Source organism: Coturnix japonica, chromosome 20, assembly GCF_001577835.2.
Source record: "Coturnix japonica isolate 7356 chromosome 20, Coturnix japonica 2.1, whole genome shotgun sequence".
Lineage (NCBI taxonomy): Eukaryota > Metazoa > Chordata > Aves > Galliformes > Phasianidae > Coturnix > Coturnix japonica.
This window is the reverse complement of record NC_029535.1, coordinates 793,111-819,867: the sequence shown is the minus strand read 5'-3', so window position 1 is coordinate 819,867 and position 26,757 is coordinate 793,111. Positions and strand designations below refer to the sequence as shown.

The following is a 26,757-nucleotide window of genomic DNA, read 5'->3' as shown; positions in this document are numbered from 1 at the left end:
TACAGTTGGCTTTTATAACTGTTAAAATGCTTCACTGTTGCTTCACTGCCTGCTGTATAAGTTCTATGAGTTATTTTTAAATACTGGGAAACTACACGTTCTGATGTTTTAAGGAAGTGGTATATTTCAGTATTTCTCAAATGACAATGCTATTAAATGTTGTCTTGTAGGGTTTTAATATAAATGATCAGGTGTTGGCATGCTGGTCGGACTGTCGCTTCTATCCAGCCAAAGTCACTTCTGTTAACAAGGATGGTAAGGAGTCACTACTTCTTTTGTTGCTGAATCTGTTAGTAATGTATTTGTAATTGTGTACAAGCCTTTTTGCATAGTTGGAGAGAGTACAGCAGACTGAAAGCAAATGTGAAAAATTTTAATGAATTGCTTATCTTAATTGCTATCAATTCTTTTAACTTAGCCTTTCATCCCTTTTGAGAGATAAGAATCTTCTAGGATATCCAGTCAGTAATTGCTTTTAAGTATGTACTCAGGGAAGTTGTTTCTTAAATTTACTATCAAAGGATGTGTGTATTTGCAGTAAGCCTAGTGTTAAAGCTGTAAGAACTCTTTGAAAATGGAGAATCTTGAGAGCACAACCATGCATCTTTTTGAGCATTGATAAGTAAGGATTTGTTCTTGTTCTGTGCTTTCTTTACATTGAGTCTATGTTGTAAGATCAAGGAGAAAATCTGACCCTTAATAATAATCCTAAGGACTATTCTACTCAGTGTTCTGAAGTTTTCTGACAAAGTGTATCTAAGGACAGACTCTTAGGTTTAGACATGTTGATGCTTTTTGTTCTTACTGTAGTTTTTTTTTTTCTTGGTAATTTCATTATTTTTCCTGTTTTTCCTTTGTCCCATGAAATGACTTCTAAACTTTCTAATAAAAGTGGTAAAGCAGCTCTCACCTAGTGCTAAGTATGCAGCTTCGTCATTGGAGCTCTGGTACTCTGTGAGATCCCTTTCAATCTTTAAACTTTTATACTTTGTTTTCGTACTTTAGGTACGTACACTGTGAAATTTTATGATGGTGTAGTTCAGACTGTCAAAAACATTCATGTCAAAGCTTTCTCCAAAGATCAGGTAAGTATGTGCTCATGCTGCTAATGTATTCTGAAATTGATGGTTAGGCTTGCTGAATCATAAGAAAAATGAATTGAGTAGAACTTCTCTAATGCTAACCTGCAGCACATTTGAGATGGAGGCCATCAGAATGAAAAGGTGGTGCAAATCCTCGTGGCCTGTTTTATGAAGTCTTCAGGCTCATCTTATGAATATGCTTCTTGAACTAAACAAGTCATAAACTTGGAACTTTTTTTTTTTTTTAATATAAATAACATTGGAAGATTCGGAATTTACATACTAAAGCTAGTGGTAGGGTATTGAAAAACTGGTTGTGTCAGTGGTTCTCGTGACATGTATAAACTTAAACAAGGATTGAGAGTTATGAAGTGAGCAGAGGTTTATTTCTTCCCCAGAGTAACTACTAGATTGACCTTTAGGGAAGCTGTCTAGTAGTCTCTGGCTTCATTGCTTTTAGAACATAAACGTTATTAACACCCGCATTCTGTTCTTCCATGATTCGTCTCTTCTACCACCCTTTGCATTCTCTGTTCTACATGTTTGAATTCAGCTTATTTTGGAAAGCATTAGTGAGATGTCAGCATCTTCTCCTGTTCGTGGTGAGATAAAAGCAGAACTGTTTTCAGTTTTCATGTGGACACTGTAGGAAAGGATGATAAACTATTCTTGTATGGCTTGATTAAAACTTATGTACCTACTTTGTCATTAAAGGAATAGTTTTGTCTGTGATCTTGCCACGTATTTCTCTGGTGTTGCTCTAACCTGTGTTTTCAGTCATGGTTTTTGCTTTTAGGTTGGTTTGTTTGTTTTTAGTTTGAAAAAAGACATTAAAAATGTCTTAAAAAATACTGTGTTTTTCATAAGATATTCAAAATATTGTCTCTTTTCTTTCCTAGAGAGAGCTCATTAGGTTTCCATATGGCTTTAGGTGCATAAAATACATTCCTTCCAAAACCTATTTAACCATTGAGTAGGAAGCTTTCTCTTAGCATGGGAGAAGAGTTATTCTGCAGCATAAAAATCACTTTTGATTGTGTAAAAAGGTAAAGGCTACTTAAAGACTCAGGCCTTGGGGAGCTCAGGAACTTGCTTGTGTAAGATCACAAGGTGGATTCACATGCAGCAGCAAGCTCACAGTGGAAGGAAAGAGCTCGTATTCTAGGGTAGAATCACCATGAAGACAGTGGTTAAAAAAGCAAACAAACACCTTCTTTAATAATAGTATCCCTCTACAGAGGGGATAACATGCACTATTGAACTGTCATAGTAAAATGCTTATTCATGTGCTTAATGCAAATGCACGGAGTGATAGTGTTTATCCAGGCTTTTAAAATGTTGGCAAAATTGAGAGGCGATCCAAGCTTGTTGGGTTTATGATTCACCTTCTTAAGACCAATTGGATTCATACAGTTTGTGCCTGTTGCAGTATGGTGTTTTATCTGACAGCTCTGAGTAGCACAGCTAATGAAACCTGGAGATGAGGGTTGCTTTGTTGAATGTGAGGTGTAATAGGTTTGGGTGGTATTTTTGTTTTGCTTTTTTTTTTTTAACTGATGTATGAGGTTCTCCCACAGCTGTGTTATTCAAGGAATATACTTCTGGTTTTTTTCTTTTTTTCTATGATATCCAGTAAAAGTTTTGCTGAGGCACCAGTGCCTTTTCTTTGTGAGGGGATGAAAGGCTTGTTGTGCCTGGCAGGGCTGTGGCTGGGAAGGAGTCTGATTGCTCATTGATGCTGCAAGTTACCAGGCAACATGGAGGAAAGGCAGTTAAACTGAAGGCAGAGTCGACATGCGGTCAGATCTAAATTATTAATCTAGATTCAGAAAGCTTCTGTTGCTCAGAGCAGAGGAGCTCTGGTATAGCCTGTAGCAGGAGTGTTGGAAGGAGGGGAAAACAAAGCTGCCATCTCTCCACCATGAGCTGTTGGAATGAACTGTAACCCCAAAATGGAAAGGGTGTTCAGGAGTGATGAACTGTAGATACAGGGATGTTCTTCCTGGCTTTCTGTTACTGTATAACCATGATGTAAAAATGATGCTGTTTGAACATTGTATCTACTACCCAGGGACTACTAAAGATTGTGATGTTTAAAGTGCTTGCAGCATATTGGCTTCATATTTTAAACACAAGCAGAGGTTGGTGACTGCAGTTCTGTAGATGACTGCACGGCACTTGTGATCAGCGTTGATAGTAACAACCTAAATGCTTGTTTGTCTTCAGACACTTCTGTGGAAGGAAAAGGACAGAGTCCTGCAGCCAGCTGATTGAGGTGTTTGCCCTTTCCTGTGCTCTTACTCCTCCTGCAGTGCGATGGGCAAGCTCTAAGCAGCACTGCTCGAGCTGATGTGGAGCTATGGACTTGGTTCTGGGCCCAACCTGCACATGGGAACCAAGGCACATCAAGACTCTTGTGCCATCGGGTTGTCACAAGAATGAATCTGTTTTGTGGTCCTGTTAAATCAGCATGCCTGTGCTGCATGGGCCTTTGAACAGATTAAAGTGCCTTAAAGTTTTAATCTGAGGGGTTACTGTAGCGTGTTGCTAAATGCAAAGGTAAGGAATGACTTCTAGGTTGCAGCAAGTTAATTGTTATATGTCACTCTCTATTCTAGAATCTTGTGGGTAATGCTAAGCCTAAAGAAAGAGGTAATGAAATTCCGTCATCTCCTGAAAAACGGGAGAAATTTAAAGAACAGAGGAAAGCAACAGGTAATGCAAAGAAAGACAAGGATGAAAAGACATTAAAGACTGAAAAAAGGGTTAAGCAACCTGATAAAGAAGGGAAACTGATAGTCGTTTCAGAAAAAGGCAAGGTCTCAGAGAAGAATATATCTAAGAATGGAAAAGAAGATAAAGAGAATATATCAGAGAATGATATGGAATATTCAATAGATACACAAATTGAGAAGAAGCCTGAGAATGACAATGTAAAGAGTCCACAGGAAAACGTAAAGGAAACTAAACGAAAACGTGGAAGACCACCAATTACACCTCCAACAGGTACGTAGTTGAATTTAAATGTATATACCACGGTCAGAAACCTTTCAGCTTTAATAAACAGAAACAATGTTTTGCTGTCCACAGTCTTAAGTATGTAGAAATTTCTCAGTTTTTTCAGAACTTCAGGCTTGGTTTATAACAACTGTAAGCATGCTTGTTAATCACATGTGGGGTTTTCATGCTGTGGTGTAAGATTGGATTTAGGCCTCTAATGTACGTCTGCAGGTGGATTAAGTGCTGATATGTACAGGTGAAGCTGTTCATGAAGGCCTGGCATTTTAAGCTGCAAGACTTGTGAATTTACATTCTGAAGCTTTCCAGCTTTATATCTAACCAACTTCTGTTCTCTATTAAATACGTAGAGCCTGGTTCTCAGACACTGCAGCCCATAGCCTTGGAGTTAAGACGTCGGAAAATACCAAAAGGAGGTGAAGTTCCTTCAAAGCGTTCCAGGATAGACAGAAACTTGTGTGAGTGTTTTTCGGCATTTAAATCTCACAGGATTTGTACATATGAGTTAAAGTGAAGAAAGAAAAATACGTGGTAGTGAAGTTTAACTGTGATACATGAAATAAATAAACATGCTGAAGTCCTTCTTAAATTTACTATTCATACGTAGCATCTATGTAGTGAAATTACGTCCTCAATCTTGTAACCTCTATTTGGATAGGGAAGCCACAAGCCCTCAAGAAGAGGCAGTGATAATATTGCCTCTGGTACCCTAGAGGGTTACAAAAGCCTCAAAACAAAAATTGTTACATGAAAATAAATACCATTATTTAAAATCTGTTATCAAAGGAGATTATTGAGGCTTGTAAAATAAACTGTTCCTCTTGTTTTTTCTAATTTTTGCTATAACTGTAGCTTTTACAGAGAGATGTAACCACCAGGGATATTTAGCTTTTGCCATTAAAATGAGTTCTTAAAACTACTTCCGAATGTCACTGGGAGGGAAGGCTTTGAATTTGGCTCGTGAGCTGTTCAGCAATCCTGTGCCTTCACAGTAGCAGCAGATTTCTCTGTTCTAGCTCAGGAAAAATTGAAGAATTCCTCAGATAACCATGAAAAAGACCCAATTAGGAGGCGATCTTCAAGACTCTCGTCAGGTGTTAGCCATGAGATTTTACATACAGATCATGTCGCAACTTCAGCGGAAGTTCAGACATTGAAGGACACAGTGTCTAACCCGAATGAGTCTGAGAAGGGTAAGCAGCTTCCTGTTGTGCTCAGATTTTGTGGTGCTCTGCAAGTCTTAGTTGTTGCAAACGCTTCACTTTCACTTTCATGACTTGCAGGCTGTATATCTGCAGTTAAAACCCCATTTCAGCTGCTATGCGGAGTAAACTCAAGGAAAACTTGTTTTGGTCTCTGCAACCTTAAATCATTTTGCTTTCAATCCCTTTTGACGGTAACCCTATTATTTACTTGGTGTGTATGGTGCTTTTTCAGTGGGAGGATGCATGGCTTATCTCAGCTGCATTAAGGAGAGCTCCACAGATTGACAAAAAAATTGGAGGGAAAAGTTTCTGAAGAGATGTGGGTTACCCTTGGGAAAATGAAGTTATCTTTAGCTTTCTTTTGTTTCAAGAAGTAATTTGTATACTAAAGCTAAGCTTTGGTCCTTCTGTTGAGCACTATAAACACTGAAGAGGATGTTGTGGTTTTATTTTTTCTTGAACTGCTGGGAAATGGCACTCAGTTTTAGTACTGTGTGCTTCAATGCCTTTCCCATTTGGGAAACTCTGATAATGGTGTGAGTAGATCTATCCTACTTACCTATAATAAACTTGGAGCCTGTATGTTGTTTCTTTTCTTAACCTCTTAAATTTAGAGGGTAAATAAACGGATCTGTATTGTGCAATGTTAATTTTGTGTTATTGCAACGGCAAGAAGTCTGAACATGGATAGATGTTGGTCTTCATCCTGACGACCACACATGTTGGTATTCTGGAATATTCTTTTGTGTGCATTTTACTCAGTCAGAACTTTTCCTCCCTTCTAGTCCAGTTAGAAGTTCCTGCTGAATCTGACCAAAGTTTTGGTGAGCAAGCATCTCCTGGGAACACATCACATAGCACGGTACTCAGTACGGATGCCAGCTTACAAGAGGAAAACACTGAAGACACCGACTCTTCCTCTGTTAATGTCAGAACTGAAGAACCCGCTGCTGCTGCTACAGGTTCAGCTTTTGATTTATGCTTCTTAATATTAATGCTTTTCTTGAGACAGCTGGTGCTGGCTGCTTCATGCCTTTCAGTGTGACTAACAAATCATGCTTTCTTGTAATGCAACTGCAGGTGAAAATGAAAATTTTTACTCCTTATGCATTCAATTTTGATCTTGTGAAAGCTTTGGAGGCTGACAGGAATCTTCACAGTGTGGAAATCATACTTCTTAAATGTCTGGGTGTCGTATTTTAACATTTGAATGGTGATGTTGACAGGAATACTTACTTTCAGGGTATTTTTGTTGTTCAGAGTTAGGTCAGAGTAACGTGTTAAAAGATGAGTTTCTGTTGCTGTGCTGCAGGTATGTCAAAACAGTGATGACTGGGAATCTCAACTGTGCATTTCTCTACCCTGATGTTTTGTCATCTGTTAAACTTAAGCCCTGGAAATTTTTTTGTGCAGACATATGAAATAAGCAGTGAAGTGTTCAAACCGTGTCAGTGAAGCTTAATTTCTGTTGTTTCCTCATAGATTGAGTAGTGTACTTATCTGCCTTATTCAAATTAAAAGTTCCTATGGAGACAGTACGCTAAGCCCAAATGTGATTTATGTCTTGTAGCCTCAGTGCTTTTATCTGCAGCTAAGTAGCGAAACTTGAACTATAAATTCCCTTGTTGTCTGCTCTATCAGGAAAGCTTTAAGTTAGATGGAACAGACCACTTATAGGCATTTAGGGTTCCTTAGTGATGGTAGAGTAACCTCTGCATGTTGGCTTTAATCCTGGTTTTGTTCTCCCAGCTTTTTTTCTCCTGCTTGCACATGTTCTCATTCACCCACCTTGGTATAACTGTGCAGATGAAATGCCCCAGCTAACAATTGTATGTGGGTCTGTAGTGAGGGGAGGAAGTAACCTCTTCTCCATTGCTCAGGTTTGATGTGTCAGTAACCCTTTGCTATTTAAGACTTAAACCTCTTTTGATCTTTGTCCTCCTAACCAGTGTGGTGATGCATACGTCTGTATTGTACATGTGGTATGTCTGGAGTCTTGGTACCAGTTGCTCTGTGTTGGGACTGTTCAGCTTGGCAGGTTAGTGGTCAGATGCAGATTTAAAGAATGATGCCTCTTGCCAAGGGCTTCTGTTGTCTGACTGATGCTCATGCATCTTTTAGTAGAGTTTTACGACATTTTAACTTCAGCAACTAGAAAATCCAGCAAGTATTAAGGCTGGGCTGTTGTCATAGCTGTGTGCTCATCTGCAGAGATGGTTTCTTTCTTTTGGAAGGTTGTCTTGAGTCTGAGTTCAGGGCTGACTTAGTGAGAGCTCGTACCTGTTGAGCTGCATGTATTTGGTGACATCTGGTAACTGTGAAAGAATAAATTGATAAAGTAGGCTTTGTTGTGTTAAAAAAACAAAGTGGTGTTGCTAAGTGTGGAGTCTCTTCCCGTTAGTGAGTGGTCTTAAATGAATGAGTTGACAGATTCAGGGATTTAAGTGGTAGCAGTTGGGTTTTGTTTCTTTTTTCCCCTTGGTTTGCATATGTATTTATGTTCAGCTTGAATTCGTGGATGCAATTTACAATCACCAGGATATTTGTCCACCTGAACTTGCATAGTATTCATCAGGGTTAGATGCAGTGTTTTGTTGAGTAGAAAGTGGAGAAATTAATTGATTTGTACATTTGAAACTCTATAGCAATACTTCAATCTTACAGTTTTAGCTTTAGAGAACCTTAACTTTGGCTGCAGGTAAATGGAGTTGGACTCCAGGGTAATGCTGGTGTGCAGCTGGACTGCTGAGAGTTCAAGAATCTGATTTCATTGGGTACTTTTTGCCATTATGACAACTTTCCTTTTTTATTTTTAATTCTCTCTGTTCCTGAGCACTTGCAGTTTGGTGAGAGTTCCAGGTATAATTCATGCCACTGTGATTCAGGTGGTGTGGACAGTGAGCTGACTTCATTGGATGCGAGAAGCAAGGCTGTGGTATGATAACTTCTGGATCATATGAGAGTACCTAAAGCCCCCAGTATTGCTTGTGCATTTGATTTTGCACTTGAGTGAGCTGGATTCTAGTCTGTTTAAGAGAACGTGCTTAGACTGAATGTTGGCCCATGGTTCAGGACTGGTGGTGGTGCCTGAAAATCCACCTTTCTGAATGGAAGTTCTGTTCTGGTTAATTAAAATCCTCTCACTTAATGTTAGAAGCACCAGGCATGTGCATGGGAAGACACAGAAATATGGAAATCGAGTGTTTTTATTGGGAAACTTGCTAAGAGTGTAAAGACTATTACCATAAGCTGCTGTAAAAGAAAAATAACCTAGGTTTCTATTTTTAACTAATGCTTGAAATGCCATTAAAGTGGTTTGTAGAAACAGTAATTTTGAAATCCCTGGATCCTGTTATGGATAGAACTGTTGTTACAAAGCTGAGTTGTGCTTCCTTTGGGTTGGTTGGGGCTCACTTTTGGCCTAGTGTGGATACAGTGCACTGCAGATGACCTGCCTGATGGAATGGAAGTGCTTTGGCTTTCTACTCGTGTGAGCAGCAGCATGTCAAGGATGTGCCGTTAGATGCAAAAATCTGTCTGAAAACTCCCAGTGGCTCTCTGTGTGATCTGGAGAGCTGCGGAAGAGCGTGCAGTCATGAAAATAACTAGTGTTGGGGGCTGATGGCTGGATTAGCCTACTGTGCTGGTGATGATTGAGGAGCAAGAGAGACATCTCCCCAGATACTGTGTCAAGCTGTTACGTTCTCAGACTGGCAGCTGTGTTCAAACAGTTCTGGGGCTGGGAAAGGAAGTATGTTGTCAGAGCAGCTGATGTGTGTGTGGGGGAAAAACACTGAACTGAATATCTATTATGTGTGTGGTTCCCACAAAATAAACTGTGGGAATTTAGGTGAAGGATAACTTCAAATAGTGCAGCCTTGTAACTGTTCTGTTTGTAGCCTTCAGCTCTTGATTGGAGTTTGATGGGAGCCAATTCTCTTCCTCTAAGAAAATACTACAAAATGAAATGGATGACCTTAATGTGTGGAGTTAGTGTTGATTTCATGTGAGTGAGTGACAGACCCTGCTTTAACATGCATGATGCATGGGAAGAGCAAGGTAGGTCTCAGCAGTTTTTAAGGGTAAAAGCACTGTTTAGGAGTGTTTGCCCCTTCACTGTTGAGGATTCAAGGTATAGTAATTCCAGTCTGCAGATGCAAGTTGTAGTGTTTATCTGCTTATGTTGTAAAAGGTAACGCGTTCTTGCAGGGCAGCACAGCATCGTTTGCCAGAACTGAAGTTTCTTCTTTCGGCTTTTCCTCAAAATCCTTATTAATTTAATTATATGTGGTAGGGGATAAAAATCTTATTTGGCTGGTTTTTTGCTCCCCTGCTGTTTAAGGACTAGAACTGGTGACTTAGGATTTAGCTAAATCAAGTCATGCTTCAGATAAGGGGCCTGGAGCATGTTGGCAAGTTCTTACAGCCAGGTAATTCACTGTTTCATGTAAAAAAAACAACAAAACAACAATAACAAAAGCCAGGCTTAGAGGCACTCTGCAGCTGTTGGTGTGGATTTACTCTTGCACACTGATTTGACTTTTGAGATGAGCTGCCTTGGCTTTTTGCAGAACAGTTGTCATGTTTGTGTTTCCCAGAAATTAAGTTGCCTTTTTATTTGCATAGACATGCATCAAGGATTTGATTTGCCTTGTACTTTCTGTGTGTTTTTCTAATTTTGTCACTTTTGGCTTTGGGTTTCAGTTACAGAGAAGCTGAAAATACTTGTGTCCAATATGAGAGAGCAGCTATGTGTCCTGCAGCTTTCCTAGGTAGGCTCTACTACTCCAGGGTTGTCTAAGAGTCACAGTGTCAAGACTAAGTATGCTGTGTATGTCCATCTCACATTGCTGACCTAAACTTACAGGTATACACTGATCTGGAAGCAACGTTTGTTAAACCTGTCCAACTACAAGTAAAGCCTTTAAGGCTACCTAGCTGCTCTATAGTCTGTATTCAGGTTGGCACAGTGTACACCAGGCACCTGCAGGCTTCTGGTGCATTGTAGGCATCCATCCATTTTTATTATAATAAGTTCAGTGCCAGCGCAGGGAGAATGTGTGAAGTGAAGGATTACATGAAATGACAAAAAAAAAAAAAAAAAAAAAATTTGGGGCTAAAAACTGAGATATGTGTGTGTGGTGAGCTGTGCAAGTATTTATGCTTTGCATAAATGTTTTGCATATGTTTTCTGTACTTTCTGTAACTGAGTGGTTTTCTGGAGGTGCCCGAATGCTTTTTCCTGTTTAAAGCTGAGAACAGCAGTTGGGTGAAACGGGTTTTTGTTTCACAGTTGAGGTCTTGGAAGACTGATTTTTTAGGAAAACAAGAAAAAATGTAGTTTGAACACTGAGATGGTGAGCTGAAGGTAAAGAACTGGAGATTTCAGAAGGAAGTTAGTCTGCTGGTGCAGGAACCCAGAGCATGGTGTGTCAGTGATAGCAGCTGGGTGAGGTGTGAGGTTGTGATGAAGATGTAGGCTGCTGTGAGGCTAGGTGTACCCAGAGGAAGCTCCAGAGTGCTTCATGTGATTCTGAGGCTGACTGTGCCCAGCTTCACCTTTCTATAAATAGGTCAAAATGTCAGAGGTGAGTTTTTGACATTACTGTACAGAGTCTGTGGTTCATTAGTGCCGTTACTTACCTACAGAGTAGGTGAATCTTATGTCTGCAGTTCAAGAAGGGAAATGGTATTAGACTGAAGAATCTTGAAAATAGTAGACAGAAGCAATGGATGCTTTGTTTTAGAGAGATGTGATCTGTTTTGTTGAACAGTAGGTGAGAAAATAGTTTAATCTTAGTTTGAGCGTTTGGGAGAGAACAGGTGGTAGAGACTCAGTCTCATCAGTTTTAAATGCGGTTGTTTGCAAAGATCTGATGGCTTTTCTGCAGCAAGGCCAACTTTGAGACTGGAGGTGAGTGCTCCATATTCACTGGTGGCATTCTGGAGCGGGTCAGCAGTGCCTTGCAGAAGGTTCCCCAGGACTGGCAGATCTTAAGGTGCTGTGCTGCTGCCAGGCATTGCTGTCCCAGGTGGGGTCAATTAAAACAAGGAATTTGGGGGGAGTGGAGGGAGCAGGCATGAGTGGGGATTCAGAAGTTTCTATATACTGACATTTTACAGGAAACTTGCTGTTAAATTTGGTCCAAACTGGAAGTTCATGTCCTTTGGATAGTGCAGCACAATGAGAGGTGAAGTGGGCTGCTAAAGTGAGTGCCGAATGAATGTTTTTGTCTCTGCAGTGAAAGTTAAGAGACACTGCTGTTTGACCTTGAGTTTGTGTAGCAGTTGGGTGCCTGCAAGGATTTTTAGATTTGGTTATAAGCTTGAGAGAAATAGTGGGTGGGAGGTCTGTAGGATTTCTTCATACTCAGAGAAAACAATACATTCAGTTCCTTGCTCTGGAAGGACAAGTGCCTGAAAATCTGATGCCAGTAAAGCAAAACTACAATTCTTTCTGTAGAAATTAGTTTTGGTGCTAGTTCCACCAGCAGAAACTACAAATGTGTGTAAGAGTGGAACTTTCTCCCCTTCACGTGTTGGTGTAGTGAGAGCTTCAGCTGGAAGCTCAGGCTCTCCCAAGGCTTCCTGGGTGGCAGAATTGTGCATCAGCTTCAGGCTGTTTCCTGGCAGCAGGAATTCTATTGTCTATATTTGTAGAGAAGGATCATGCCCCAAATGCGTTGGCAGTGGTAGTAATTCGAGCTTTATTTTGAATTTTTGTGATTGTCTGTGCTTTTTGTTCTTCTAAGTGAATTCCTTTTGCACGTTGCAATGAACTTTTCTTCTTCTTTCCTTCCCCATGTGTTTTCTACCTTCTTGTTGCTAAACTTCAGCTGCTGTGATCCTGTGCTCTTCTTCTGACTTGTAGCTGATCATTTAGAGGCTGTTTCTTGTGTTTGCTCAAGAGTTTGTCTATCTCAATGGAAGGAAAGTGCTCCAAGCTTGGGTAAAAGAGCTCCTGACAGGGCTTTATCGTGACAGCTCTGTGATGGTGTAACAGCTTCCCTTGTCCTCTTCATAATCCTTGCTCAGTAAATCCTCAGGCCTCACTGCCCCTCTCTGCTGTAGTTAAGTTTCCTCATCTTCATGTCAGTTGAAGCAAATTATCTTTCATTGTCCTGAGCGTGCTGGCTTGCAGTCAAGAGAACCTTTCTGGATTTCCTTTCACTAAATGCAGCAGCCATTGCACGAACTGGCCCTGAAATAAATGCTTGATGCTTTAAGAATGCAGATTCTGATGGTGTGCGCTGTTTTCACATTTTGGTGCTGGAAAACTGTCCTTCTGTTATCCACGTTTGTTCTTACTTCACTACCCTCATTGCTTGAAGCAGTTTCTCTGTCAGGATGTTCTCAAAGCAGTGGTGCCAAAATTGTTCCCTTACTCCTTGCTGTTCTCCTTGGGAAACAACTGAAAGCAGTGTTTTCGTTTTCACTGTTTTCTTCTTTCTTTCAACCAATCTAACACATACACTGGTCTCTTACTCCTTCCCTGTGTATCAGATTCCATAGAACCATTAGCTGGTCTCTGTGAATGACTTCAAGTTTTGTTTCTTTGTCGTAAGATAGTACTTAAACTGAGTACACTTCAGATGCTGTTTCTAGGATGCTCTTACATAACCTTTATGTCTGTAGTGCAGTAGAATTCACCTTTTTTGTGGCTGCCTGCTGAGAATTCCTAAACAAGCCGTGGTGTATCCTTGTATCAGAACTGTGCCCGTGCTATCTCTAATCCTCCCCTTCAATCCACTGCTGCATATGTGTGCTTGTAGAAAGCCTTTACTGCTCTTGTCAGTGTTTTGGGTCCTCTTGTGCTCTGTTTCAGCCACTTCTAATGTAATGTGTTAGTTTTAATTAACGCACTGTGTGTCTTCTGGTTGCATCGCTTCTAATAAAAACTTCTTCCTCCTTAACCCTTTTAGTTTGGTAGTACATGTCAGTATGGAAATGTTTTAGTGCTGGCAAAACAAATGGAAAAATTACATTTGGAAACTGTTCTGTAAAAATGACAGCTCCTGTCACACTGCTGCATCGTCCTCTAGCTGTGGTTTTGGTTTGATGCAGTGTGTGTTTTAGAGATGAAATTACTCAGTTGTTTCTGTTCATGTTTCCAAATTTCTGCCTCTCCTGTGTCCATAAGATGCAGATCCTGGTGACAATATCTCTTCTGTGTTTTTCTTAGCAAAAACATGAGATAAGTTTCTGAAATCCTAGAACTATTCTTTCATTGCTACTTGAAAACTGTAGCGGATTTCAGTTTTACTGGAGTAGTGTCCTTCTGACATGCTGAGTACAACAGAACTGTTGTGTTTGGAAGTAATCAAGCCTGCGAGGTCAGATAAGGCATCCAGCAAGGAGGCAGCAGAAGAGCTATGAGCAAAGAAACACGAGTGTTTGCATTGGAAAATACCTTGGCCAAAGATGTGAACAGATAATAATGTGCTTGATAGAACATAATCCTCAGCATTCTGACTGAAATAAGCAGTCTCTTTGTAATTCTGTCTTGTCTATAGTAGTGCTATGTACAGCACTATTAGCAGTTGAGTGAGGGCGTCGAGTAACTGGCTTGTTAAAGCACTAGCACTGAGACAGATGAGTTTAGGAACACAGTAAGGGCAAATTTTCTCATAGCTTTAACAGCAGACAGCCTACAGATGTTATTGTTAGCATTTCACAGCTAACTTGTTTGACTGCATGCTCCTTTCTTAACTTTTTTTTTGTAATATAGGAGGCCATTTGTTAAATATAGCAAATGCATGGGGGAATTTATTTGTTTTGTTCTTACAGTAACAAAACCTTTTAGGAGATCAGATTTTCTTGCATCAAAAAAAGCTGCAACCGTTGATCAAGACCACAAGTTTAAATGCAAGTTCGTGGACTGTTCAAAGTCATTCCGCAAAGCCAAGTTATTGCATTATCACATGAAATATTTCCACGGAGTGGACAAGTCTGCAGAATCACAGCAGAACCCGGTAAAAAGGCACATTCAAACCAGAGCTTCTTTGGCTTCTGAGAAAGCTAATCAAGAAAGGTCAAAAAGAGGACGGAGCGCAGCTGGTTCATTGTGTAAGTATCTTGCTGATTTTTTCTTTCTTTAACAGCAGCAAGCAGGACAGGGTGGAAATCAATTTTCTTCTGGGCAGAAGGAGTCTTCTGTGGCTGCAGCTTGCACATTTCTTTGTGGAGAAGCATCATGATACCTATAAGCATTCAGTTTTAGAGGAGATAATACTGAAGAAATTGCCCCATCTAAAAACACAGATGAAATTCTGTAATGAGGTGACTGTGCAGCTTGTCTTATTTCTTTGCAACAGTTTACTCAAATATTAAATCTGAACTACTATCCCTTGAGTTTCTGCTCCTTTTTCCTTTTGTCTGTGTCAAATGCCTAACTGGTATTGCTAGAGGACTTCTTTTGTCCTTTTACTAAGGTAGCAGTCTGGATAACTCAACTTCTCTCATTTCTCACCTTGCTCTTTACATTTCACAATCCTATCTCAAGAGTTTAGTAATGTGCTAGTGTAGAAGCCTGCTGGCAGTTTTCTGTGAAAGAAATCATAGTGTTTAACAAGTGCAGTTGGTACAGCTGTTCTTGAAAGAGACTCGTGCATCTGGCAGGTAGTGGAAAGGGAAGGTCTCAATGGCTAGGGAAGAAAGTCACCTTCAGTTATAACTGCTTTGCAGTCTTAAGAATTATGTTAATTTCTCCTCCTGTCTCATTCTTTGAAGCTCTTTGTTCCTGGTGTATTGAGTACATCAGAGTGGCAGTCGTGTACCTGTGTACTGGTGTTGGTACTGATAATGTGTCCAGACTGTTCTTGTGTGCAGGTTTTACCTGGTGTCCTGGATTACCCATCTCTTCTGGCTGAGCCTGTTTTATAAAATCCAACTTTTTCTTTGCTGAATTCTGTGGTCCTTGTAAATGTTACACTTTCCTTATAAATGTTGATCTTTCATTGAAGTTCTGTATAATTAAAGGTTTCAGGATCCTACAAGTTGTTTACTGAGTCACTGGCACAGTGTAGCAGAGTATATCTTACTTCACATAGTTTCATGTCTGCATTTCCTAATGTGTTCAGTAAACGTTTTTTCATTTGAGACACTTCTGCTTATTCATAACAAAATACTCAGTTAAATTTACTGCTACTACATGTAAACTGCTTTACCTCAGATGCTTCTGTAATTTCAAATAATGCGAAGGCATAAGATTTAATTAGTTAGAGGCGGCTTTTCTTTAGCTGTGTTAGAATGTGCCAGCTTCTTTTTATTACTTGTAATGCAGCTTGAATGCAACTTCACTGCCAGCAGGAACAGAGCTGGACGTGAGCACTCAGTGAGGAGCAGCAGGTAACACCATACACTGATCAGAATAGGCTTCTTGATTGGTGGGTGATGTTTTCATGGCAGATTTGTTCTGCCTTTTGAGATGCTATGCAACTAGTTTGGTTTAAAAAGTAGTTCCCCTCTGATTGTCTTGAATGAACTGACTTGTGGCCCAAGACCTTTTCGTTACTCCTTTCCTCAAAGTATATCCTGTTGATGTGATGGCTTCATCTTGGTAGCACTGGCAAGCAATTATTTATAGCATTACTTCTTTACATGAAGTTTCCACTCCTTTCTTTCCTTTAATGGCGAGTGGATATTTGTAACCCCTGTGTGTGGTTCATAGCATATCCCTGCAGGTAGCTCCATGGCTGTGCTGACAGCTGGTGAACAGTGAATCAAGGTGGGAAGGGTAGAATTTCATGCTTTCTATCAAAGCCAGCTGCTGTTGGAGACACAGAAGCTTTTCCTTGATCTGGAAAAGGGATGCCATTATACTTCACTTGTATTACAATGCCTGATTATTTAGCAATTTTTGTATTTTGTTGAGCTTTTTCTTAATTCCTGCAATTCTTCCTGTACCACAAATTCTAAAATAGAGTTAATAGGGCTTACGAACTTGTACTGCTTCATTTTGTGTTCTCTTGTCTTTTTGCAAGCATCACTTCTCTGACTAATTACCCGAATAGGAAGATGTGGGGTGCAAGAAGGAACAAATTAGGTTTTAATTTCTTTATACTAAAGTGGAGATTTTGAAATTTCAGCATTTGAACTGTAGTAAATTGTATAATTGGGAACTATCTTCAAAAGATGAATGTGTCTGGAAAGATTGATGTGGAAATACTTGTCCTGTCTATCTTCTGCCTTAAGGAGGAGCTTACTGTGACTGTGTCAAATTTGACAGACACCTCTCTAAATTTTCTAAGTGGCCTTTCATATCATCATGGAATATCCTGTGGCCCACAGGGGTCACTGAGACCAACTCCTTTTAATGGAAGTATAAGAACCTGCAACTGCGTAGCTAGTGTTTTAGATTTTCCTTGTCTGATCAGAATGATGCAGACTTGGGTGGCTCCTGGATACTACTAGGCAATACCTCTTTATTTTATTGGGAAATATGAGATCGTTATGATGAAAACTCCTCTCAGGTGCCAGTGCTGTAATGCTTAAATCCATGAGGACTGCTACCATTGGTATTTCCTAAAAGAACATTGTCCTGTGCAGACAGTGAGGCAGTTGGGTTTGGGTCTCTCTGCCATATAGGAGCTGCAGGTATTTCTGTCTTCACCTCTTAAGTTGCTTTGCACTTGTGCAGGTGTAGTATAGAAACAGATGCAACTCTTGAGTTTAAGAGGAAGATCCAGATCTGTATGAAATGTTTTAAGCTCATGTAACAGTATGTAAGACTTTTGGGCTGGGCTGCAGGCTGCTTAAATTTTGTTTTACAAGGAAGTTGTCTTAGAATTTTGATGGCTCAAGTTGAGACATTTTTTTCAGATCTGTCACCTCAAAGTTGAGCATTGTGTATTATCTGCTATGTTAGGGGGCAAAGTTGCTTGGTGGTGGTGATTGCTACAGCAAAATAAAGGAGTGGAACCATTTTCCATCTCCATGTACTTTATTTTAAAATATTTTTTTCTCTCTTTGTAGTCACAGCTTTTTCTTTTGTGAAACCACTGACATTTCACCATTGATAAGATATATTCCTTCCTACCACGACTTGCACCTTGCAAACATTTGATGTAAATTACTTCCTCTGAGGATGGCAGCTTTCTTCAGGTCTGTGTAGGCACCCTGTTATATGTGAAGTACCCACTCGGGGTTTTTGGGAAGGTTTGTTGTGTTTTGACTTGGACCACTCAAAGGGATTTGGAGCCTTGGCAGGGCAGAATTCCTGCGCTTGTGCCAGGGAGTGCTGAACAATTTTTCTGAAGCCTGTAAGTCAAATTGTGGCAGACCTGAACAGCTGGTGAGCATCACCTCAGATGTGAACAAGTGGGTCAATTTGTGTGCAAGGAAACACCACTGAAAGCATCTCAAAGTTGGCTGCAGTACTCATAGTTCTCTTAGTAAGCACTTAGTGCTGACAGGCTTCGTACTTCCCTCAGCCTGACTGTTGTACTGGCAGGGACTTCTCCAGCTGGTGAATACCCTTACCCTAATGTTCCTAAGACGCAGCTCAGCTCTGCAGAGGAGTCTTGCTCTATGTGAGGTTAAACTGGTTTGGAGAATTAAAACACACCTTGCAGCACAGGGCTGTGTTTTTTGGGGTGTGAGAGTATGTAAGGAGCCTGAGTCTGGTAAGTTGCTATCAGTGATGGCCCTGCTGCTGTCCTTGTCACAAGGGGAAAAAAAGAAACCAGAGGACCTGCAATTTGTATTTCAGGGGCTGTGGAAAATGCCCCCTACTGACGAGTCCTTTGGAGATGGCACCAGGTGTATGATAGAGTACACTGGGACTCTTCCAAAAGAGTGACTCTGGTGGCTGAAGAATATTAAAGAAATGCAGTGACCTTTTTGCTTTGTAAAAGGTGCAGCGTGTTCTTAAACTTTCACTCTTACAAAGCTAAAAAGCTTGTATGTAAAGTAGGCCTTTGTTCTTCCAGGAGGCTGTGTACAATGTGAGCCTGCGGGAAGCGCTTCGGAGAACTGGTGGGATCAGGATGGCCATGGTGTTGTTTGAATAGTGATTTATGGAATAGAGCTGGTCTGCTGGGAGAGGAGCAAATTAGGAGGCCTAAATGCCTCGTAGATATTTTTCTAGTGGGATTTTTGTTTTTAAGTTCTATGAGATGCTATTCTATAAATAATTCTGGAATTAAAGGCAGGCAGAATGGTAGATAATCAGGGTTGCTCATCTGACTTGTTTACGTGTCTTGTCACTGCTGACAGGTTCTGCCTTGCAGGATGTTTGCTAGGACACTTGTGTTCCCAGACCTCCTAGGAAATACCTTAATCTGGTTGTTTTTGTTGTTTTCAGCTACTGTGTACCACGGGAAAAGGTTTTTTCCTCCTCAAATAGTTGTGTTCAATCCACTAATTGTGAAAGTCCCCAGAAGTGATTACTGTTAGTGGCAGCTCCTACAAGAGACCTACTTAAGTGCAGCAAACTTGTTCCTGCAGGGGAAGTTGGTCCTTTTGAAAACGTAAAGTCACTTTGTATCTCACCAAGGAATGCTTTCTGATTTTAACAGTTATTTGTAGAGGAAAATTTAAAAAAAAAAAAAAAAAAAAAAGCTATTTTCAAAGGTGTTGCAGCTCTGAATTTCAGTACATGCCCAGGGAAAGGCAGCAGAGTGCTGCCAGACTGGATGGAAGCCACCTTTATGTGGTCCTGTGTAGGAAACTTGAGCTTTTTGTATCTTTTCTGTCTTCTCTTGTGGCTGATGTAAAGCTCTACAGCAAATGACTGAAGAGTGATCAGCAAGAGACTGAAATTATTATGAACAGATCCTATTTATTCCTGAAGTTCTTATGCACCTTCATTATGGAGGACCAGATAGAAAACTACCTGATGGCCTCATTGCTGGATTTCGAGTTCCTTTGGTCTGAAGGGATCCACTTCATTCTGAAAGGGTCAGAATAAGATGGCTTAATGTGCTTAAAGCTTTGGCTTTTCTGGTCAGGCCAGACCACTTGCTTCCCCATTTCCTAAGTATGCTGACTTGGACTCCATCCTCAGCTACTGCTGAGTTACTTAGAGCCTTCCAAGTGAGAAACCTGTTGACATGTACATCTTTAGACATGAAGAAGGATGCCTTTATTATCCGTTGAACTTTTGAGGTGCTTATGATGATGGAGTCATACATTCTTGACAAAAAAAATCAGCATTCTGCCAGCCTGGCTACTGGATCCGATTGACAGAAGTACACGAGTTCATACACCAGAGTTGTAAGGTACTTGAGGTACTTGTCTTTTTTCTTCTAGCCACCCTACATGTTGTGCAGCCTTAGCTTTTATCACAGTATCACAGTCTTGTGCGAGTTGGAAGGGACCTTAGAGATCATTGAGTCCAACCCCCGGGATTTGAGCCTCATGTGTAGCAGAGCAGCACATCAGCTTCTGCTGCCATCTTCTGTGTCCAGGAGTCCTTCATTAGAAAGAAAGAAAGAATTGCTATCTGTTAACTACCTCGAGGTACTTGCTAGATGAGAACTAAACTTCATCTGCAAATTCTGTTTATTATTTAAGTCGTGTATGTTTCGTGGTTTTATGAATTTCAGGCAGCATTTCTGAGTTCTTGCATTTCTCCTGGCTGAAGCACTTGTTTTTTGGTGGTATGTACTTTAGAACTGCTGTTCTTCAGATGCATGGAAGCTTCTATGCCTCTTCTATCTGCTCAGTACAAAGCACGCTTAAGAGCAGGCTGTGGTTCTTCTATTTACATTAACAGGAGCTCTTACTTCTCTTTTAAAATAAACTGTCATCTGACTATATCGTTGCTGATCTGCACTGTTTCTCTTCCCATCTTTCTTCAGTGTCACAATATTTCTGAACGAATAATGCTCAAGGGAATGCATTTACATCCACTGTTTCTTTGTGCTTTCTTTTTTTATTTAAAAGTGACAGCAACAAAGCTCCTAATGAGTCTTAGTCTTTAAGTCAGCTTCTGCTTAAAACACAGCTCACGTTGCTGGGGCTGAGTAGAGCAGTGCATCTCTTCAGAGGTGCTCTATAGGGACAGCCAGGGCTGCTGCTGGGGAAGGAGAGTTCCATTTTGAAAGCATTTAAAGTTTGGACCTCATCTTTATTCTCTTTGTAGATGCTCCTCTACGCATAGCCCTGAGGAGTACCTCATATAGAGGTGAAAAAATAGAAAAGAGAAGAACTTCTACAGCTGTAAATCAATTAAATAGTCACCGATACTCTGTTAGAGAGCAAACCAAGGAGAACCACGTAGTGAGATCGCTGCGGAAACCTCAGGAGAAGCGAAGAGGTGAAAATGGTACGCGGTTTTAGTTTAAAATGAACTCACGAGTAATGTTGGGAATGGATAATGCGAGTATAAGGCATTCTGTGTACCTTCTGATAAAGTGTTGATTTTTTTGTGTGTGGTATGAATTATAAGTGGTATTTTTTCACTGTTCCTTTGTTGTGGTTTCAAATGAAGAGTCAATACAGCAAAACTCAGACATCTTTTTGCTGTGCTCCTTGGGTTTAAATGTACCTGGTTATGGTGCATAATGTTTTTTATATATAAAAATACAGAAATATTTTAGAGTGAGTGAGAACGTTTTCCTACCTGTTTGCATGTATAATAGATACCCTTGGTTGCCCAAAGGATTGTGTATTTTAAGCCATCTTGAACTTTTTGAGAAGCATGAACTTAAGAAATAACAACAACTTTTTAAAAATCACTTCACTCTATCCTAATTCTTTTTTCAGATACAAATACCTTTTGATGTTTTCAGATAGTTTGTATTCTGTTCTATGGAAAAGTCTCTGGGTGGTATAATTTCACCTCTGTTCAGTGGTACAGGCTGAGCCCTGTTTATCTGAAATCTGCTGTAATTCAAGTAGATAACAGCCCTACAGACACATGAAAATAATTTTCTACATCCCATCAGATTTCCTACTGCATTTTATTTCCAACTTGTAGTGACAATTTGAGCCGCTGCGTTGAGAAAGATGTAAAAACCTGTGCATAGCCTACTTGCTTTGTAACTGATCTTCGTTCAGGAAAGTTGTGGTGTTAGCATTGCTCTGATTCAGTAGAATTCGTTCTTATTTGAGAGTACAGCCTGTAGAGATTAGCAGAGCCTTTCTATGTGCTGCTGGTGATATGTGAGAGAGTGTTCATCCTGATCCTCATTAATCTCTACTACTCAAGGAGATTAAGTGGGGCTAAGGCTTTTTATGTTTCTGGCAAAAATTCCTTTTATAAGAAAATATGATGGGATGGATTTGTGTGAGTGTGTGGTACAGTTTGCATTTCTTTTTGGTCTTGCAAGGCTGTGAGGCTGTTTCTAACTAGGTAGCTGCCTTATTGGGTCATATTCCAGTAGAGTTCATTAGACTTGAATGTGTTTACAAGAAATGAGTTGGGGTAAAATCCACAAACATTTGGAGTTTTCTTCAGGTTTGTTTTTTTTAGGACCATACTGGCAAGTGCAAGGGGAATAAGCGTGAGACTGAGGAGCTTTTTTTTTGGTCATGCTTACAACTGATGTGTTGAGCGATTGAAGAAGCATATCTTGCCCTCTTATGTGCCATAAAACAGATCAGGTGATCTGACCATGCAGTCTTCCATTTCCAGGTGGAAGGATACAGAATATTCCCTACTGTGTTGACCTCAGTTATTGTCCTTTTGCCCGTTTCCTGGAAGAATAAAATGATGAGACTGACTTGCATCCATGTATGTGAGCAGGGAGAAGGAAATGGTCCCCAGAGATCCTGAGCCTGGAAGAACAGGAGGAATGAGGACAAAGGGAAGCCAGGTGTAGCTGAAAGCTTTATAGAGTCCCCATGTGTAAATGGTAGCAGAAGGGAAATAAAGTTTGTTTTCTGCTTTGCCAAACCTGTTCCCTCTGAGGTCTGCATGACGTGGCTGCTGGCAGTGTGCAACTCTAACAGCCCTCGTTAATAACGTGAAAACAAGGAAAATGGGCAGCAAAGTTGCAGGGCTTTGCAAGGCCTGAAAGGAAAGGGACATAAAAAGCTGATGGCTCTTTTGAGGAGATGCTGATGTTTTCTCTCCTGCGTGTTCATCACAGCTGGTAATCACCCAGATGTCACTGAGCATTCTGGTTCTCAAGGTGGGCTGCTTGTGCCACAGCAACATAGCCTTGTGTTGTGAGTTAGGGAAGTTACTAACAGTGTATTATGGGAGGTTAATGTAATACTCTGGAGGTGGTGTTTTGTGACCTGAGTTGGGTTCTTAGCATGTTTTACATAGGAGAGAATTTCTGACAGAAGAGTGTCTTCAGCTGCTTACTGTGATAGCAACGATTAGTAAATGAAATGGCTTTCTGGATGGGTTGGTGAGCAGGCTGATAGCTGAGTGCAGTGAGCAGAGCCCTGGTGAGATGGAAGGCATCCTCTCACAACACACTCTGGTTGCACCTCCTGGTCTTGGCAGTGTCAGGATAACTATCATAAGGAGCTATGCCAATCTAGATATTCTGCTGCAGAGGGCTAAATTTGAAAGAAAGAAGTTAGAAGCAAGTGATGGGAAACAGCACAGACTTGTGTGCATTGCCTGGCAGCAGTTACCTCTAGCAAAGGCTCTGGAGATGTGCTTTGTGGCTGGACTTGGTTGAAAGCTATCACCTAATCATTCAAAAAATATTTTTTATTCCCATAAAAATAGGGTGGGCTGCAGACTGTTCAGTTGGCAATACCTCCTGTCCTTTCACTGTTACTGAGTAGGAGGTATAGACAACTGAATCTCTTGTTCTCTGTTTTTTCTATGGAAGCCCAGTGTTTAAGGAACTGCAGACAGGAGAAAGGGGGGGTGAGTTTTTGTTCTTATGTCAGACTTCTGTCACGGTGCAATTGAAAAGTGAGTTCAGCAGTAAGATTTTCAATTAGAAATCTGAATTGCTTAGCAAACACCCCAGTAATTTCTGAGGGCTTGACCTCTCTATGTAATTAGTAAATGCTAAATTGGTATCCAGTTGGTTTCTGCTGCATGCCATTGTAACTTAGTTATGGGAGAATCACCCTAGGACTTCAGACAGACCAGTTCTGGGAGCTGGTAGTTCTTATGAGTAAGCTTTGTGCTGTTTTTTTTCCTAGTGAACTGGCCGTGGTTAACTGAAGAAACCATGGAGGTCTTTAAGAAAATTAGTAAGTACAGCAGGTGTGTATATCTTTAAAATTAAATTGGAATGTTGTCTAATTTCAGCTGCTAAAGAACATGAGAAGAACAAAGAAAGAAAATCCAAGGACTATGGAAGATCCAAGGCAAAGAAGAAGAAAAAAAAGAAAAAGAGAACTAAGCCTGGTAAAGCTTTTTTCTTCTGTAGAGGAAAATACTTTATCTTCTTTTGCCTGTTACCCAGTTCCATGCTCTTAAGAGAAAGCATTGCAGACTGTCTCCTTCATTTATCAATTAGTTCTGATTTTGTGTCATTAAGAAATAATTACAATAAAATAGTGATTGACAAGATTTATTTCCTGATTAAGGTACACCATTAATGCTGCATGACAGCCGGTAGCACTTATATTGGCACAGAGTAAATCTAACTCTGTAATCAGTGTGTTAATCTAAGTTTGGCCTTTCATTATTTAGTGTATTTGTATGTAAAGTTCCCCCAGTTACAGGAAGTGCAGGTGTCCTGAATTCACTACTGAGTTCCCCTTGCACCAGACATTGACAGTATGTGAGATAGTTGTAGGTCTTCTGTTCAAGTGGTGGGGTTTGAAAATGCTGATGGGTCCTCGTTTTTCCACTGTTAGCCTTGTGACTGCTTAAATCTTCACGTATTTTCAGAGGTTCTGATAATGAGCTCTGTTAAACATGTCACATCCTAATTTTTCTTGGACAAACCATCATGAGGTAGTGGAAGGGGGAGAAAACTGCAGGCAGACTGACTGGATTGTACTGAAATAAAGTGATTAAATTTCTGATTACACAGTGCCCACAGATATGAGGTATTCTATAAGTCCTCATTCGTGAACTTGCTCGATAACTTTACAGATAAGCATGCCATCTGCTTGTCCCTTTTTCCTTGGGTTTTTGAAATGTAGCTGGAAGTGTGTTGGCTTCTCAAGACTCCCTCAAGCTTTCTAGGAGGACCCTGATGCGTGTGCCAGTTGAGTTGGGGTACCTATGGAGGTTAATTGTATTGTTGGGCGCTGTGCCTTAGCTTGTGCGATCTGTAGGTTCACCATTTCAGTGTATAAAAAATGCAGTGTGTCATATTTCTGAGAGTTTCAAAGCAATGCTAAGATCTTTTCAGTAGCTAAGTACAGTAAGGTCAGTTTGCCATCTCTAACCTGTCAGATCTCATCAATAATCTTTGGTATATCCTCCAGCGCTGAAACTGCAGTGCTATCAAGTGATTGGCACCAGAGTAGTGAGAAGTGACTTTCCAACACTAACATACTCCCCCTGTATAAAGTGTCCAGCAACATGTCTGGGGGGGGGCAGATTCTCAATTTTGTCAGTTAGTACCAGAGACAAGAAAGTTATGTATTACATTCTGTGTTACAACATAAAAGCTGCAGGGGATTTCCAAGGCACTGTCTCCTTGGCAGGGGGTCAGCATGGTTTTCGTTTGGAATGCTGGACTGTTAACTTTTTCCTTTTAGGCAAAAACATCCAAAATAAAGCTTTCTTGGGATGCATGGTGATGAATCATGCTCTTCTGAATGCAGCAGATTGTTGGATCTCAGAATGCCATAGTCAGAAATACCTGGTTTTAAATGAGTTGTTTAAATTATGCTGCTTAGTCAGGAGGAAAGGCTTGGTGGTTTGTTCCTTCAGGAACATGACAGCAAAAGAGGTGGAAATAGTTTTCAAGGTGAGGTCAGGACAGCACATTTCAACTGCTTTTCCACCAGTGTATGTCCTGGACTGTTTCAGTTCTTGTTCAGTCATCAGTTGCGTACGTTCACATTTCTTGAGGGACAGATCATACTGAGCAGGCTCTTTAATTGAGATTTGCAGCCCTTTTACTAATGCTAGGTCTTTAAGACCTGAGGCTAGCATTGCAGAATTTTGTTCTCTGAGCCACAGCAGCTGAGAAGCTCAGTGACTCTTGGGCATGAAGATTCTTCTCCTTTCTCAGTATACAACTTAGTAACAGTTCAGTTTACTAGAGTGATTTGAGGTGCATGCGGTGACCACCATGAGCAGCCTTCTGTGCTGTACAGTTTTGCTGATGTCCTTGTTCTTTAGTGAAGGAACCCTACAGACTTCCTGCAGGTAGCTCGTATAGAGGGTGCTGCCTCTCTCTGCACACAGCCAGGTTTGATGTATGGGCCAGGACATGACAAGCTTGTGCTTCAGAGAAGCTGTTCTGGGTGTTTTCTCTGCATGTTCCTGACCAACTATTCCACTCAAATATCCCATTTTGTCTGTAGGCTAGGAATAGAATGCTCTGTCTCCTTTGTAGCCCATGACACTGGGAAGGAAACATGTATGCTGTGTGAGTAAGTGGGGTGTTAGCAAGTGGCCTCCAGCTAACAGTGCTTGTTTAGAAGTGGCTGTAATGCAAAAACATAGGTAGACACATTCAGCCTGCAGAATAGCTGGATTTAACCAGTGTTTTCAGCCTTTCTACAGTCAGCAGTGAAGGAAGATAAAGCTGTATAAGGTTTTGTTGGTTCGTATGGTATCTTTCTTGCCTCTTGGTTACAAATATTTCAGCAGCATAGTGAATCCTTGAGTCCTGGCATGCTGAACTGGACACTCTGTGAGTCATAGGTGCCTCTTTTTATAATGTTTTTCTTCTGTCTTTTTTCCTTGACCACAAACTTCTAACAATAACAATACTTACAATTTTACAGATTACTCTGCTGGTGAAGAAAACACAGATATTTCACAGGAACTTTCTCCTGAGAAGTCAGTTGTCACAAAAAGTATTTCTTCAAATAAATCATCTGCCCACCCCAGCACGTTGCTGCAGTGCTCTGAGTCTGGACACCACCGAGGAAAATCAAAGACAAATGGTAAAATCACTCTTTGGCTGTTCTTATGCAGGACTGTGTCTTTCCTTTGCCTAACCTGACCAAACTGAACTTTATTTGGCTGCCAGAGCTGGATGTTGGTGCCTTTGCTGTTTGCGTTGTCTCTATTTCCACAGAAGTTTTAAGAATATTTTCCTCTTGCTTTGAGAACTCACTAATTTTGCACCTTTTTGCAGCTCCTTATGAGCTCTATGATAATTGTTCAGTCATTACATCTGTTATTTTTTCCTAAGGTTTCCTTCAAAGTAATAATTCAGAGTTAAAAACAGATACTTTGCAAATTGTAGGGGATGTGTGTTGTGCTTGGGACACCACTGGCTGTAGTTATGTGTATTATTCCACATCTGAACAACTGCATGCTTTTCTGACGGCTCTCTGATCTATGTAAAGAAGCTCTTGAGCAGATGTTAGTGACCTCATCATATTTATAAACAGAGCTCAGAAACTGTGGCTGCTGTGTTCCAGCTTTCATGATCTTTTAGTATCTCAATATT

The 26,757-nt window shown here is 40.5% G+C and overlaps 1 protein-coding gene across 8 annotated transcripts in view; it reads left to right on the top strand.

Moving 5' to 3' along the window:
* Positions 1-26,757, top strand: part of PHF20 (PHD finger protein 20) — a 60,291-nt gene that overhangs the window by 17,179 nt on the left and 16,355 nt on the right. For 5 of the 8 annotated variants that reach the window (XM_015881314.1, XM_015881307.1, XM_015881310.1 and 2 more), the window contains 10 exons: positions 171-255; positions 1,006-1,085; positions 3,701-4,088; positions 4,451-4,558; positions 5,117-5,293; positions 6,091-6,267; positions 14,093-14,371; positions 20,391-20,573; positions 23,475-23,573; positions 26,084-26,245. In XM_015881314.1, the coding sequence (XP_015736800.1) occupies positions 3,965-4,088; positions 4,451-4,558; positions 5,117-5,293; positions 6,091-6,267; positions 14,093-14,371; positions 20,391-20,573; positions 23,475-23,573; positions 26,084-26,245 (1,309 nt within the window). In that variant the 5' untranslated portion in view covers positions 171-255; positions 1,006-1,085; positions 3,701-3,964. The remainder of the gene's footprint in view (positions 1-170; positions 256-1,005; positions 1,086-3,700; positions 4,089-4,450; positions 4,559-5,116; positions 5,294-6,090; positions 6,268-14,092; positions 14,372-20,390; positions 20,574-23,474; positions 23,574-26,083; positions 26,246-26,757) is intronic. The other 3 variants (XM_015881312.1, XM_015881311.1, XM_015881313.1) reach the window with 3 other exon arrangements.